Raw genomic sequence first — 16,720 nt, 5'->3', positions numbered from 1 at the left:
TTTTCACTTGCTGCAGTTAAGGGACCCCATCCCCATCCCAGGAATCTTAAGAATGAGGACTTGCAAGTGTCGGCAGGTTTCCTGTGTGAGAGGAGCGGTGGTGACTTCCTCTCCATTCATTTCTGTAGGACTTACCAGACTTCTCCAAATGCAGAAGTGAATGAAAAAGTGGCTGGGCTTGTGCCCCATTCACATAGGACTCTTGGGGTTGCTACACATGCACAGTGCATTGAGGTATACGGTTTCTTATCATTGGTGTTCTGCTGGAAAACTCTTGTGACGGTGCAAACCCAGTTCTGGTTTTCTTTATAAACTGTCTACATAGAAGTTGGTTACCATGAATACTTTCTATCTGTATAACATGTATGTCTAACAAATGTGTGTATATATATATATATATATATATATATATATATATATAATTAGGATACGTTACCTATCTTACCTTAAAGGGATAATATCATTTTTTTTCTGACTAACACATAGGAATCGCCTTAAGAAAGACTATTCTTCTCCTACCTTTAAATGTCTTCTCTGTGCCGCTGTTCAGTAAAAATCCTTCAGTATGCAAATGAGTTCTCTCATAGCACTGAGGGCGTCTCCAATGCTACGGGAGAAATCTCCAGCGCCGCCTCCATCTTCTTCTGGAACGGCCTCTCTCTGTGTCTTCTTCTGTCCTGGGTTTCAATCTTCTAGGCCTCAGGCAGAGCCGACAGCACATGCCCGAGCCACAAGAAAATGGCAGCTCACACCAACTTACTGTGTAAGCGGCCATTTTCTTGTAGCCCAGGCGTGCACTACAGGACGGAAGAAGACACAGGGAATGGGTATTCCAGAAGAAAAAAACCCAAAACTGATTTCTACTGAACGGCGGTGCGGAGAAGACTTCTAAAGGTAGGAGAAGAATAGTCTTTCTTAAGGCTATTCCTACGTGTTGGTCAGAGAAAAAAAGCTATCTAATGATAGGATCCCTTTAAATACATGGCAGGTGTTTGCTTGAATGCTTGATGATAAATCTATGCTTCAGCTTTGTCTTTTTTTTTGTTTTTAGAAATTGTTTAATGGGAAGAATAACAATATGGAGGAGTCCCAGATAAGTGGTGAAAGTACCGATGCGAATGAACGCCTCAAAGAGGACGCCGACTTCAGCTCTGTTGAAAATGATCTCGTGTTTAAGAAAAAACAAGAAAGCCCAAGCTCTTTTCCGAAAAGTAGTTCATTGCCCGTGCCTGAAGAACCATCCAGAGACAGGTCTGAAGCCTTAAGCAAAGTCCAGGGTTCTTTCCTAACACACGATGGTGCTGCCACTGTCTCTAGTGAAAATCGTACCTTGCCTAAAGGAACTATTAATGGACCAGTTTCCCACTCCTCAAATAAGACTTCCAACCTGAATGCAGACAGTATTTCTATAACCACAGACCAACCTGTGGGGCCGCAAACCAGTTTGTGTTCAACTTTGAAGGTGGTTTATGATCTTCAGCAACCTGCAAAGAACACTTTACAGATGTCAAGTCAGCAAGTTTTATTCTTGCTACCTGATGTAGCACATGCCAAGAAAGAAACTCATTCCATACATAAACCTCCTACCTCCTCTTCTGTTGGGTGTGAAACATCTAATGGGAATAGTTTCAGATTGGATAGCACTTTAGTAGGGCCCGTAGACGACGCCTGTGACGACAAGAAGATCTTACCGGAGAGTGAGGTGTATAGTCAGACACAAGGTTGTTCTGGTGGGGATGAGTCTGTAGCAGGAACGGAAGCTAATCCGAGTACGGAGATAGACACGGTAAACAGTGACAAAAAAGAAGAGTCTCCAAAAAATTGCGTCGTAAAGGTAGAGAAAAAGCGCAAACGAAAAATGGATGGTAGTAAGATAACTCGCTGCTATTCAGAAGATGCTTATAATGATGTGAATTATATTTCCAAGAAGTCAAAGCTGTTAAATTTAGAGATCGTGGGACAGAGCGACGAAGAGCAAGTGGTAGCGCCACACAAGTATGAACTGATGAAGATCAAGTCTGAATCTTCCATTGATGAATCAGAAGAACATCTTCCAAAGGAAGCTATCGAAGCTATCAATCATTATATGTATAGTCCAGTCCTTGACTATTCTGATGAAACGTCACCCGTTCACGTCGACTCGTTCTTCCCCGGCGATGTGCAAAGTTGTGATTCTCAATCGCCTCCAACATGCACTAGCGATCAAGAGCCATCCTTTTATCCCTGCACCAAGTGCAATGTGAATTTTAGGGAAAAGAAACACCTTCATAGGCATATGATGTATCATTTGGATGGTAATAATCACTTTCGCCACCTTAATGTTCCAAGACCATATGCTTGTAGGGAGTGTGGGCGAACATTTAGAGACCGTAATTCACTTCTTAAACATATGATTATTCACCAGGAACGCCGGCAGAAACTGATGGAGGAGATCCGTGAATTAAAAGAGCTCCAAGACGAAGGTCGAAGCGCACGGTTACAATGTCCACAATGTGTGTTTGGAACCAACTGTCCAAAGACTTTTGTTCAACATGCCAAAACTCACGAGAAAGACAAAAGATACTACTGTTGTGAAGAGTGCAACTTTATGGCTGTTACCGAAAATGAATTGGAGTGTCATAGAGGCATTGCTCATGGCGCCGTGGTAAAATGCTCCGTTCTGAACGCAGACCTCCCTCCGAGGAAATATCAGAAAAAAACCTTAAAAAACTCCTATTACCTTTCATCCAAAAAGCCTACAACTTACATTTGTAAGATGTGTCCATTTACCACGTATGCCCGTAACATTTTGAAGAAACACATCGAATACTCCCATTCGCCATCCTCTATGGACCAGTTTAATGGTCCCGTTGTGGTTAAACAAGAACGTTTCTCAGATAATGAGATTGTAGATAGTGACGCTGAGGCGAAAGAGTTTGTGAAACCGCCCCATTCTTTTCCAAAGAATTCTGTCCTCAAGCAGGACATGAAAAGACCATACGGCTCTCTGGGCCAGAGCAACACTTTCACAAGGTTGTACAGAAAACACAAAATACAAAAAGCTCGGAAAAGTGCTGCCCAATCCATCGCCTGCGGTCCCACCATTTCTCCAAATAAATCCCTGCTTTTTAGTAGCAACGACCAAAAACATAGGTTTTTTCAGATGAAACAAAAACATACAAAGATAAACCATACGTACAGATACAGTCAAAAATGGGACGGCTACAAGACCTTAAAGAAATCCAGCGATCTCTACCCACTGAATTTAAAAAAGGAAGAGGACGACCCAGCCGATTCTATACACTTAGTGTCTAAAGCCGCCAGCCTTCAAGAAGAATGCCTAATCATGGATCCTCATAACCGCCATCCGGGTAGGCTCGTCGGCTTTAAAGATCGGGTGGCCGTCAAAAGGGTGCGCAAATCTGATCTCGAAAGGCAAGTGACAGAAGAAGACATGGACAATTACCCCGACTTCCTCCAGAAGATGACCTATGTCGTACTCAAGAAGCTTGACTCCTCTGAAAAGAAGGACGATTACGAATCTTGGGAGAATAGCGACCTTTGTGATTACAGCACCGAATCGCAGGATGATACTTATAACAGTCCACCCAAAAAAGCCGTTTACCCAATTTTTAAAGATAAATCGAAAGATAATCCACACGGAGAAGACGGCATGCATTTCAATGACGAGGATGGCTTTTATTTTGAATACTATGAAGATATTGACGAGGACGAATACTTACACGATATGTCCGGTGCTGATAACGAGAATGCAGACTCTGGGTTGCCAAGAAATAGTTCTATATTCCACTGGAGTGACTTGACTCTCGAGAAGAAGTCCTGTCCATACTGTCCTGCAACTTTTGAAACCGGGGTCGGGTTATCGAACCATGTTCGTGGACATTTGCATAGAGCTGGATTGACGTATGAAGCTCGCCACGTGGTGTCGGCGGAACAGATCGCATCAAGCGATAAAATGCAGCACTTCAAGAGAACCGGGACCCCGACAAAGCGCGTAAGAAAAGGTAAGAAATTTGATGTTTGGTTTATATTGCCTGTTATAGCTGATATTTCCACATGTTACAAATTCACAGTTGTGACAGATTAGAAAAGCTGTCACCTTGGTATGAGCTATAAAAGTGACAGTCTGTAGTCTGCAGATTTGGAAGGCAAGGACCTTTTAGAGAGGACCTTTCATGACTTCCACCGGCTCCAACTTCTTACCTCTGTCAATAGATTCTACTCTGCTAATTCCAGCTCAGTTGGATTTTTTTCTTTAGACCCCACGGTTCCCGAGGAAACATTGCTGTTAGTTTTATCACAATTATGCCCTATACTGTCAGGTGGGCGGTCCTAGACTGGAGGCGATAGACAGGGACCGCCCACCTGACACCGGAGAGTACAGTTACGATGAAATTTCCAGGAATGGTGGAGGCTAGAGAGAAAATTTCAACTGCACCAGAATCCATGGAGCAGCATTTAATGAAGGGTAAAAAGAGTTGGTGGTGGTGAAGGGTCGGCTACAAGACCTAAAAATTAAAGGGATTGGCCACTCTGTAAAATGTCGTATACTGTTGGATAGTGACATAATGAACCCGTAGCACCTCATTTCTTGCTACCACACCCCTCTTCATTGATTGGTTGTGTAAATAGTGGGTGCTGACAGTGCAATAAGACTAAGGCCCAACGTTGCGGAAACGCAGCCTTTTTTGTTCCATTTTTTTTTTTTTTTCGAGCCAAAGCTGACGGGAAATGTCTAATTGCTTTATTTTTATTTTCCATTCATTTTCAATCCACTCCTGACTATGGCTCAAATATGATGCCGCTATGTTAGTGAGGCCCGGTTCACCATTCTGTTCCCCTCTCCGCATTTTTCGTGCAGAAACCACACGGAACGCATTATAATCTATCGAGTCCGCAGGTTTCCTAAGGTAACCACTTTTTTTTAATGCAGATTAGGTTTCCGTTTGGGGGTCCCCTGAACGGAAACCCATGCGCAGATGTGAATCAAGCCTTAGAGAAATAAATGCATTCAGTGCTGACAGAGGAAGACGCTGCAGCCACCCGGACTGCTCCGGACGTCCCCCCTGCCATCCATTGTTTACACAAACAATCCACAGGAAAGGGGGAACCACGACGCGTGGGGTACCTTGGTCTGTTTTGCTGTTCTAAAGTAGTCAACCCCTTTTAAATTGCTAGTATTACAGTTATGCAATAGCTGTATTTATTCTCTATTGTCTTCTGTGCCGTGACACTCTGTTCTGTTCATGTGACCCCAGACATGCGGTGCTGGTTACTGGATCTATATTAGAAGCCCCTATTCTAGTGCGCTGACACATTTTTGTGTCCATCACATGAACAGATCAGATTGTTATCCCCTTAAAGTTAACAGTGAAAGGTCCTATTGAATGACTAAAATGATGAGATGTGATATTAGTCAATATCGGACAGTTCAGTAACTGCCCACATATTTCGCATCCTAAAGTTGCACTCTCTATGGTAAAGCATGCTATACTTTTATGTAACACTTAGATGTTGCCCTTGTGGTCTTATACGTGTTTTTGATGGGGGACCGGGAGTGGGGTAAAATAGTCACTGCTAATAGTCACTAGTACCCAGCATTTGGCCGCAGTGGTGGTTACCTGTGCCGCTTTACTTCCAGCCCGGCCAATGCTAGCACAAGATGGAACAGGGGACCAAAAGCCGCATCGGAGGACCAGAGGTAGGGGAGTATCACTACTTATTTTTTTTATTTTGCCCCACCCCTGGCCCCTGGAACTGCTTGCATAATTATTATATGTATGCACGACTCTCACAAATCCTCTGTTGTTCTGGGTCCAGTGATGCCCTACTCTCTGTTACTTTTACCTTCATGGTGTCCGATACACCCAGGAAATGCTTAGAGATGCTCGCCTGTCACTGACTGTGTGTCACCGTTGTGGCCAGTAATTTGCTGAGCAGGCATGAGTCACTATGAAGAGGCGAGTCACGAGGGTTGAGACAACTGTGGAAGCAGAGCAGTGAGGGATCAGTGAGAGGCGAATGCCATTTTTTGTATGACTAGGCCTGGTCTTTAGCCCTATTACATATAATTTACTAAAGGGGTTTCCAGGCAAACTGGAAAACCAGGGAGCGCAGGGTTGGCAAAGCTTAAAAAAAACAAAGACGACTTAATCAATACTCACCTACCCTTGGTCCTCTGTTTCAGTGTCTGGTCCCCCACTGGCTGGGTCGGAAGTGACGTGGCTCTGGTGACCTCTGCAACCTATCGCTGGCCTCAGCAGTCACATGGTGTGTACGGGTGGTGTCCATGCTAATAAGTCACCGGTACCCAATATGTCACCGCTGAGGCCAGTGATTGGCTGCAGAGGTCACCTGGGGTGGTGAGTATCTCTTCTTTTTCTTTATTTTAGCCCCAAACCCTCCCAGGTTTTATAGTTGGCCTGGAAGACCCCTTTAACTACTGAAATTTTGATCTGATGTTGTCAGTGTGGTGGGGACAGGGAGAAGTTTTCCCAGGTGGCTACTTACCTGCCATTCTCTGCTGAACTCCATTTCATTGATAGGTGTCTTTGTATATGCATAGGGGAATCCTATAAATATAGATCTATCAAACCAGCAGAGCCAGACGGGAAGTGACCCGGGAGCTGGAGCATTGTTGTCATATCATCTTGCCCATAGTTTGGACAATGCGAATCTCCTGCCAAAGTACTCCTTTAAAGGTATTCTACCATTAAAACATGTTTTTTTCTAATGACCATGTCGGAATAGCCTTAAGAAAGGCTATTCGTCTCCTACCTTTTGATGTGGTCTCCACCAGTCTGCTCTGGCAGCGAGACCCTGTTAGAGCCGACTGCGCATTCCGGCTGGTGGCCATATTTGCGTGGCAGCAATTGTGCGCATAGGCAGTACGCTCCACGAAGTATTTGCCGAACAGAGTGTACTGCACATGCTCAGTAAGGTCCGTACACCCCTCCGACGCCTGGAGGAGTTCACTCGCGCGTTGGAGAGCTGTACGGACCTTACTGAGCATGCGCAGTATACTCTGTTCGGTAAATACTTTGCGGAGCGTATTGCGCTTGCGCGCAATTGCGGTCTCGCAAATATGGCCACTGGCCGGTATGCGCAGTCGGCTCTAAGGGTCTCGCTGTCAGAGCCGACTGCACATGCGTCACCCATGACGACGAAAGAAGAACACACGGGAGGAGGCAGATCAGGAAGAAGGCGTGGCTGGATTGTCCAGTTCCGGCATCGGCGTATGAGCGCTGGGGCCCGCCCTCATTGCTGCCAGACACTCATTAGCATACCAAGAAAAAACGGTATTTCGGATGACCGGCGCGGCAGAGACCACATCAAAAGGTAGGAGACGAATAGCCTTTCTTAAGGCTATTCCGACGTGGTCATTAGAAAAAAAACATGTTTTAATGGTAGAATCCCTTTAAGAATCTCCCGATGAGTCCCTTTAACTCCTGGCATCATCTCCCAACATTTATCTGTAATGTTGGTGATGGGAATCGGCCTTCAGTACAGATGGACTAGTAATAACTGGTCAGAAATCCAGTCAGGGCCTTATTCCTAAATATGTCTTTTATGATGGAGGCGTTTCTAATAAATAATATCACGGGCTTATGTTTGGCTCACAATAAATTCTTGTCTTTATTTTTTATGACTTTAGTTGTAGAGAAGTCGGAGAGTCCGTCGGAGCACACATGCGCACTCTGTGGAGGCTGGTTTGATACGAAAATCGGATTGTCCAACCATGTCCGAGGTCACCTGAAAAGACTAGGCAAAAACAAATGGGACGCCCACAAATCCCCAATCTGCGTCCTAAACGAAATGCTGCAAAATGAAGAAAAGTATGAGCAACTCCTCAAGGTTCTTAATAACAGGCGCACTGTCCACAGGCCTTACTCCAGTCACAAAACTTCCAGTAATGACTTTTCCAGGTCTCATGCTGTACATCACGAAGCACACCGTAATGGCCTAAAAACTGATATTATATCTGGGCATATGGAGGAAGGGGTCCACTTTAGTGAATTTGACGAAGCAGGTGGACAGGGCGAGAAGGATAAACCTCTTTCCTTAGTCGAACTACTTAAACTGAAAAAATCAGGTGAAGAGAGGACCATCGAGTCTTCTCACAAGGTCAACCAAACCGCCAGAAAGAGGTTCATCCAGAAATGCCTTCATCCACTTAATGAAGACTGTTCTTTGATGTGCAATTCTCACCGAGGCATGGACTTCGCCATACAGTCAGGTAAGACCCAATCATCGACCCAAAAACCTGTAAACCATGAGATTGTGTACAAAGGTGCAGTAAGTAATCTAATATCAAGCCATGTAAAGGAGGGAAAGATATCCATGGGGGGTACACAAAACTAATGTCTCATAACACTAATGGGTGGGTGGACTGTTAACGGAGCAATAGGAAATCTTAAAGGGGTTATCCACCGTTATAATATTGATAGCCTGTCCTTAGGATAGTCTAAAAATATGAGCCCTACCCAGGAATATGCCCTAGCTAGATTTTCCAGGTGTTTGGAATAGGCTTGTATATGGAAATATAAGCCCTTCTCCAAAAAAATAAGCCTTAGCTAGTTTAACTCCTTCCCAACATCTCTCGTGTGAATACGGCGGATGCCGGGTCCTTAAGGGAGCATTCACACGATGTCACGCTCTGCTCATTCTGAACGTAAAATTCGTTCAGAATGAGCACGTAAAAAGTGCGTATTACATTGAAAGCAATAGGGAAAAAAGCCTCCCATTGATTTGAATGGGTAGCGTGCGTATGCCGGCACCGATTCAAATCACTGGGAGCTGCTTTTTATGTGCTCATTCTGAACAAATTTTAAGTTCAGAATGAGTGGAGCGTGACATCGCGTGAATGCTCCCTAAGGATGTCCGAGCAGCCACCATAGGTACCATACTGGGTCTCTGCTGTAATGTAGAGCGGAGAGTCAGAGTTAATGCTCTTGATCAGAATCCACCTGGATCGTGGGCATTGTTGAACGTGACCCTCCCCCCAAAGTATTACAATTGCCCGGGGGCCAGTCTGTGAGTCTGTGATTCTTCGCCCCCCATCAAACCTACACCACAAAGCAGAACAACTGTCCCTGGGGCTGCTCCCCACTGGCCCCCTATCTTTCTTGTTGCAGGCTGGTTTCCACGAGGCGAGATCGTAGGAGCCACCTTTTCCTTTGGCAGTCAGGAGCCTTATGAAGACTATGACCAGCCTCAATAGTTGTGTTGCAGTCTATGAGATGACTGCAGTTTGAAGCCCCTCCCCCCTCCCACATACACACACATCACTACCACCAAACACACACACTTTCACTAGAATACATATAAAACAAAACAAAGTGTCCAAAAAAACGCCCGGTTTATAAACTTCTAAATATATTTTTCCTGTATGGTGAACACCGTATCTGGGGGAAAAAAAATTAAAAATCTAAAGTGTTTAACTGCGTGTTTTTTTCCCATTGTTTTGAGAGAAAAAAAATTCTGAGAACATAGTGTTTTTGAAGAAACACTGCAGTAATACATCTGCAGGGTCCAACATCCAGAACCGTTCCTGATCAGCTGTTTCAGGGCAGTATGTCTCCTGGTAACGCTGCTCAGTCACCATAAAAGTCTATGGGACATCTCTGCAGCCGACTCTACACTTTGCATGGCGAGTGAGCAGTGCGGCTCCCGTAATATAAGCAGTATGCTGATTAGGACCCCCCAGCTGTCAGGACCCCCCGCAGATCTAATATAGAAGACCTAGCCAAAGCTGGATAACCCCGCTATTATTTCCTCTTCTAGTCTTAGCACTTTACATGGATGTCTCTTCCTTCCTTATGCGACTTGCATACTAAGGTGCAGTAAGTAATCTTAATGTCAATTTCATAGTTTGCAAATTTTGCGCACCACAGAGGAAAACATTGGTAGTTTGTTGATCATTTGCTTAGCGCACAGATTTTTGCAAGAAACTTCAAATCATTAACTTTCATTATTGGTTGCGCACCCAGAGTAATGAACATAAAAGGCACTGAATAAAATGTTTTGTCTAACAGCTGTTTGCTGGTGTGTTATACCACCTTTTCTCCCTGTCTTCATCAGCAACCTAATTTAGTGCTGCGCCTTTTTACAGTCTTGTGGGTAAAACACTTTAATTACCACTTTGTCAACCAGACTTTTAATTCTGTGCCTGAACATTGAAGCGCCTGTGTACTATTTACTGACAAGAGCACATTACGTGAAATATGTGAGCATGTAAGGCTTATGTCGTCGCACCTTCGGCGCCTTCAAGCTCCCTCGAAGACTATTGCCTTATATTGTTTGTTTCAGAATCCGCTATAATGTAATTGATTTTCTTTCGGGGCCAGATCAGGAGTTTTCATTGTTATTTCTTTCTTTTAGGCATGTCTGCGAAGCACAAGACTTGTGCGAATTGCAATATGACGTTTTCAAGTGCTGTTAGCCTGTCCAACCACATGAGAGCGTATTCGCGGAAGAAGAGCGCTGGTCTTCTCACTGGGACTGGTAGGTTTTTGAAAAGGAAGCCGGCCTACTGCTACACAAACTTCATTTCTGCGTAGCCACAATTACACAGTAGGCTTTTTATTCAGATGACCTATATCCACAGGATTGTTTATGGGTGTCTAATGGGTGGGGGTCTGACATCCAGACCCCATACCTGCCAGCTGACACGTCTGCGGCTCCACTGTTATTGCTTGAATAGGAGCAGAGCTTCTAGATCATCTAGAGCAGCAACAGATGGATCACAGATCTCTGCGGGTCTGAATATCGGCCTTCACCAAGTAGATAAGAATGACCCATTCTGTGGATATAAAACACCACCTGGGGGCCAGAAAACCCCTTCAAGGGTAAGTTCATACGGGTTTTTTTAGTCCAGAACCTGAGGCGGAGGCAATGCAGCGGCATCCAGTCACGCACTCCAATCCAGATTGGGCCCAAATGAATGGGCCTAGTCCGGAGGAGGGAGTGTCTTCAGTAGGATATTGCGAGGCGAATCCTACTGAAGACAACAAACCGCTCCCGGAAAAAAGAGAACTGACTGGCTCCCACTAATTTCAGTGGGAGCCGTCTTTTTGGTCAGGTTTTTGAGGCGGTTACGGCCTCAAAATCCTGACCAAAAAACCCCATGTGATCTTACCCAAGGGCTGAGGCCTCAGATTGCGGAAACACAGGTTCTTGTATTGCAGATTTTTGCGTTTTTTTTTTTTTTTTTTTTTTTTTTTTTTTTTTAGCTAAAGTCAAGAATGGCTTCAAAAGAAATGAGCAATATATAGGAAAATCTTATACCTACAGCTTCTGCTCAATCCACTCCTGGCTTTGGCTGAAAAAAACGTGTATGGGGGGGCCTTAGACACCTTTCCATATTATGGTATATTTAGCCAATTCAGGCCGGAATTCTGTGTTGGAAAACATCTGGAAAACCCTTGCCATCTGCTGCTCGGGACCCTGTCTGTATTTTTTTTTTTTTTTTTTTACATCCGGACCAAAACAATGGAGGGGCGGTCCGCTAAGATAGTGGTAACACACAGATTCTGACAGACCCCATTGACTGTAATTGTCTCTCTAAACCGACAGAGGAAAAGTCCTCCGTGCAAAACGTTTTTTGGTTTTTTTTTCCCTCCGCGACTTTCGGGATGAACGTTGTGACAGTCTACAACAGAGACGTGAATATAGCCTTAAATGGATCTGCTAAACTGATGGGTGAACCCCCCCCCGATATGAATAGACCCCAACAGCTGATTGTTGGATCTACCAGAGCTGGACCTCCCCCAACTACTGGTCAGGGATGCCATCTACAGTGATCGACTTTACCATTTTTGTGATATATGTCGGTTCCTCATAAATCTGGTCGTGAACAAGAGAGAATATCCTTTATCTGGGCACTGATTTGTATAGACATCTTTGTGGTATTTTATAACCTGCAACATGTAGTGATCATCTTCCCTTTGTATATTAGTATTAGATTGCAAGCAGAAGAAGTCACGATCAAGATCCGGAAGTAAGAAGAAAGTATTGCCTTTGCCTCACAGTGCTGAGGAGGTTTATATCTTGAGATGCAGGTATGTTGTAGGGATTTTTTGGGGGGGCTGTTTTGAAGCTTGCTGTATCATTTATACTGTCCTAAAATTATATTGCTATTTATATATTTTATATAAATATATTTACCGTATTCTTCAGACTATAAGACGCACTAAGGTTTAAGAGAAAGAAAATAGGAAAAAAAAAATTTAAGCAAAAAAATAATATTTTTTCATAGCTTTCAATTTTTTTTTTTTTAAATATATTTTATTTGCCCCCACCTAGGGGGTTTGAACCTGCAATCATTTGATTGCAAGTCCCATAGACTGCAATACAACTGTATTGCAGTCCATGGGAGATGCTCTATATTACCGTACTATGAAGGCTCCCCTATGACAAGCCAGGGAAGTCTTCATAAGGCTCCCGCATGGCACAGGAACAGGTCGGCTCTGCGGGAGCTGGCCTGCAACAGGACAGGGGAATGTAGCTATGGCAATCGCTCTGCAGGAGTGGCCACCATCTTTAAGACCCGGCATCTACCTTATTGAAACGGCAGATGTCAGGAAGGGGCTGAAGTGTAGGGACATGATACAGTAATTAAGTACAGGCGCTGCCGCCTGTACCGCTCGCAGACCATTAATGTACCTCCTTTGCTTCTAACCGACGGGACTAAACTGGTGCTGCAAGTTTATGTGCTTGCCCCTCCCACTACATTCGGACTATAAGATGCACCTCCATTTTCCTCCCATATTTGGAGGAAAAAAAGTGTGTCGTATAATCCGAAAAATACGGTATGTTGATTATGTTATATTTTTTCAGATACATTTGGTCAACATTTTATACACTATTATACACTATTATAGTTTGAATTTGCATTCTAGTTTTAAAAGGTTGGCTAGAATAATTTTATTAGGTTTATTTTTGTTGACATTGTGGCTGGCATTTTGCATAGAAGGTTATATGTATGAGTTGTGGCCCCTTCATTACAGGCTAGGCCATCAGTATAGGATGGGTAGGGGTCTGACACTTAGATTCTGCACTCTTCAGCTAATCCAGTTGCCTCCAGGTACTGGAAGTAACGCTGTGAAATGGGGTCCGAAGCAGCTCTGATCCTATTCAAGTAATAGGTGTACAACTGCAGTCACCTGGTAATACTGCCATAGAGTGGAGGGACTCCAATGCCCAGGGGCAGCCGTATCAGCTGATCAGCGAGAGGTCTGTGTTATTGGACCCCCCACCAATCAGATAAACTCATGATCTGTCCTGCAGATGGGGATCAGAAAATCCCTTTAGTGTTTTTGTTTTGTTCTTTTTAAAGGGGCTCTATCAGCAAAATCATGCTGATAGAGCCCCACATATGCGTGCATAGCCTTTAAAAAGGCTATTCAGGCACTGTAAAAGTTAAATTAAACAAATGTTTCAATCCCCTTTAACCAGGTTTTGCGGGCTCATCTTTCGAGGGCCTTTGTCTGTACAAGAAGATTGGATAAAGCACTTGCAACGTCACATTGTCAATGCAAATCTTCCACGGACAGGCGCGGGCATGGTTGAAGTGGAACCTTTACTAAAGAAGACCCCCTCCATAAGCGAAACAAACTTCTCTTTAATAATGACCGAGGCGGCTTCATAAGAGCGGACACCAAGAACACGGTTATTTGGATGTACATTGGACTATTTTCTCTTGTGTTTTTATTTTTAATTTTTTTTTCCCTTTTTCTCCTTTTTAAAGACCACATTGCTATACCTGTTTATAGTACAAAGGACAAAAAAAACAAAAAAAAAAATCGATACTGACGTGCCGTAACGTTAGAACGAACTCTCGCAGACATCACGACCTTTACACTTTTGCTTCTTGAACGAAGCACAACGTAATTCTTGCATAGATGCCTTTTTTTTCTCCCCCCCCCCCCACTTGTAAGTTTGAGATTAGAAACACGAGTCCATAGTCACAACACCATTGATATGAGAAATATATTTATACGGTGCATTTTCTACAAGATCAAGGACAATTCCTGAAATCGTATTTGGTTCATTTAGGGCATTAAGTATTACCATAGTCTGCGGAGTTCGGAAGACTGTTCCCATTCGGCCCAGGGCGCTCAGTACCTTTCTGTACAGATAACGTATGTGTTTTGTTTTTATTACACAATGCTTTTGTACTAAAAAAAAAAAAAAAAAAGTGGAGGGTGGATTGTTTAACTGATATTTCTGAAAAGTGTATATAGTACTGGAAATTATTTGTTGTAAGGAAAGAACTCTTTATTTCAGTTGCGTTTCTCACTAACTGGTGCATCCATGCTACCTCCTACTTGGTCAACAAAGATGTATTTACCCGATGACATTTCTTTTAATGTAGAATTTCAGTATAATAATAATAATTTTTTTTTTTTAAAGCTAGTGGTAAGTCACTTATTCATTTCTCTTTTTAATGTTCTCTTAAGTCTTTTTTTTTTTTCCCCTCCATAGTATTTTATTAAACCTGTTTCTGTACAAGTAGCTTTCACACCACACTGTTTTGTTTTGTTTTTGGTTTTTACATGTTTTTTTTTTTTTTTTCAGTTTTTAGCTCCACACTCGAGCATTTTTAGCAAACGTTTTACTATTTCAACTTATGAGAATGTTTACAATTGCAATTTTAGAATTCGTTTTGGATGTGATTTGTGTATGAAACTGTGTAACACTATGCTCGTGCTAAGGGCCTACTTACAGAAATATTGAAATAAATGTGTTGTGAGGATGGAATTTTGTCATTCAAATGTCTTCGTACTTAAGAAATTAGGTCACTTTGGCAAGGTATGTCCGACATCTGTTCCTTAATATTTTTAACGTAAAGGATTCGCTTATCTTTAGGTTATAAAGATACCGTATATACTCGAGTATAAGCCTAGTTTTTCAGCACAGTTTTTGTGCTGAAAAAAGCCCCCCTCGGCTTATACTCGAGTCATGCAAAAAAAAAAAAAAAGCTTTAGAAAAATATAATAAAAAAAATAAAAGTTCTAAATCCCTTCTTTTCCTAGAATACATATAAAAGTAGAAAATTACTGTGAAACACATACACATTAGGTATCCCTGTGTCTGACAGTGCCCCGTCTACTGAATATAGGGGATCTGCAGTGCCCCTGTTTCGTCGGGAAGGGGTTAATAGGAGCACTGCAGATACCCTATATTCAGCCAGACTGAATTCCAAGTGGGGGAAAAAACCCAGTCCTCAAGCTCAGGGAAGGGGCAGACAGACAACCAAAACACCCCCTCCCCTTCCCCAGCAACTACTGCACCCAAAAACTCCGACCATTTTAATTTTTTAAATTTTCCAGCAGCTTCTGCATTTCCCCCCTCGGCTTATACTCCAGTCAATAAGTTTTCCCAGTTTTTTGTGGAAAAATTAGGGGCCTAGGCTTATACTCGAGTATATATGGTATATAAACAATAATTATAATTCACATCCATTTGTAGCTTTAGTTGGACTGTGAACCTTCATGAATACACGTCCTTTTAATTCTGGGAAATACTAGTTGCTTGTATCACTATGAAGTCTCCCTGAAGTCAAAGAAAAAATCTTAAGGGCATGGAGTTTTTTGCAGACTGATTTTGACGAAGAATCTTTTTTTCTTTTTTCCTCTTCATGTTTAAAAGTAACAAACTGCCAATTTGGATTAAAGGTGTTTTCCCATCCAGTGTGTTAGCACTGCATGGGGCAGATCAGATAATATGCAGATGCTTGTACAGAATGGACTGAGGGTTAGCTGACTGCTTACATAGAGAGATTACAGACCTGGCTTTACCAGAACCTGAGATAAGCTGTTGCCAAGAGCAATGTAATATAGTATGTGAACATAAATTCATAACCGTTGTGAAGCCATGTCATTTACTGGGATAGCCTATGTGTTAATCGAGGTTACAATCTATCAGTGTGCTGAATTTCATTCAAATGTGTTCAGCGTTTTTTTGCGTGATTGAGGAACAAATATCCAAACTTTCACATTTATAATATTAGTAGGAGGATAGGATAGGATTACGTATGTTGATTGGGTCTTAATTATCTCCCTCCTACGGGTTACAGCCCTCCCCACTGTTTGTCCCCCCGTATAGATATTAGTGATCCCCACAGATAATAGTTCTCCCTACTGCAAATGAGATCCTCTACAGTCCAGGCCACACAACTCTCCAGGATGAAGAGGTATGTATAGCTTTTCTGTCTACCCTGTCAATTTCACGAAGATATTTCAAGAGGGACTTAGCATGGCTGGAAAAACATTAAAAGAGGTGCACAGCTGGGCGTCACATCACTGCTTTGTAGGAAGGAGAGGTAAGTATGAAATTCCCTACACCTGGAGACAGAAGTGTGGTGAGGGGGCGTATGAGGCCCTCTGGTTTAGGGGCCGGGTCACTGCTGTGATCCCTGTAACGGTTTGCTGTGGACTTTCTAGCCAAAGACAGAGCAGTCCCCAAGTATAGAGTGCTGGGGACTTTCAGCTAAAACCTGAAAAAAGTGATGTCATGTGACGTGGCTTACTAGCCCTCAACACATTATATGGTTCTATTGTTTGGCCCCCCAGACAGGCATGTCCAGGCCAGACTCCGCTGCCACCTCCAACGTGTTTTCTAACGTAACGTCCTGGTGTCCTTCAGTGTTGTGACACAAAGTGCAGTGCCACCCAGAGGCGACCGTGGAAGCCAACATGGATAGGTGAGTAAATTACAC

At 43.2% G+C, this 16,720-nt stretch overlaps 1 protein-coding gene across 3 annotated transcripts in view; it reads left to right on the top strand.

The window, feature by feature from the left end:
* The window catches only part of ZNF644 (zinc finger protein 644), a 52,661-nt gene extending 37,908 nt beyond the window's left edge, over positions 1–14,753 (top strand). For 2 of the 3 annotated variants that reach the window (XM_075286540.1, XM_075286539.1), the window contains exons 3-8: positions 1,052–4,004; positions 5,642–5,701; positions 7,655–8,236; positions 10,381–10,503; positions 11,957–12,059; positions 13,456–14,753. In XM_075286540.1, the coding sequence (XP_075142641.1) occupies positions 1,079–4,004; positions 5,642–5,701; positions 7,655–8,236; positions 10,381–10,503; positions 11,957–12,059; positions 13,456–13,648 (3,987 nt within the window). In that variant the 5' untranslated portion in view covers positions 1,052–1,078 and the 3' untranslated portion in view covers positions 13,649–14,753. The remainder of the gene's footprint in view (positions 1–1,051; positions 4,005–5,641; positions 5,702–7,654; positions 8,237–10,380; positions 10,504–11,956; positions 12,060–13,455) is intronic. The other variant, XM_075286541.1, reaches the window with a different exon arrangement.
* The last annotated feature ends 1,967 nt before the right edge of the window (positions 14,754–16,720 follow it).

This window comes from Leptodactylus fuscus, chromosome 9 (assembly GCF_031893055.1).
Source record: "Leptodactylus fuscus isolate aLepFus1 chromosome 9, aLepFus1.hap2, whole genome shotgun sequence".
NCBI lineage: Eukaryota > Metazoa > Chordata > Amphibia > Anura > Leptodactylidae > Leptodactylus > Leptodactylus fuscus.
This window is presented reverse-complemented; position numbering and strand designations above follow the sequence as displayed.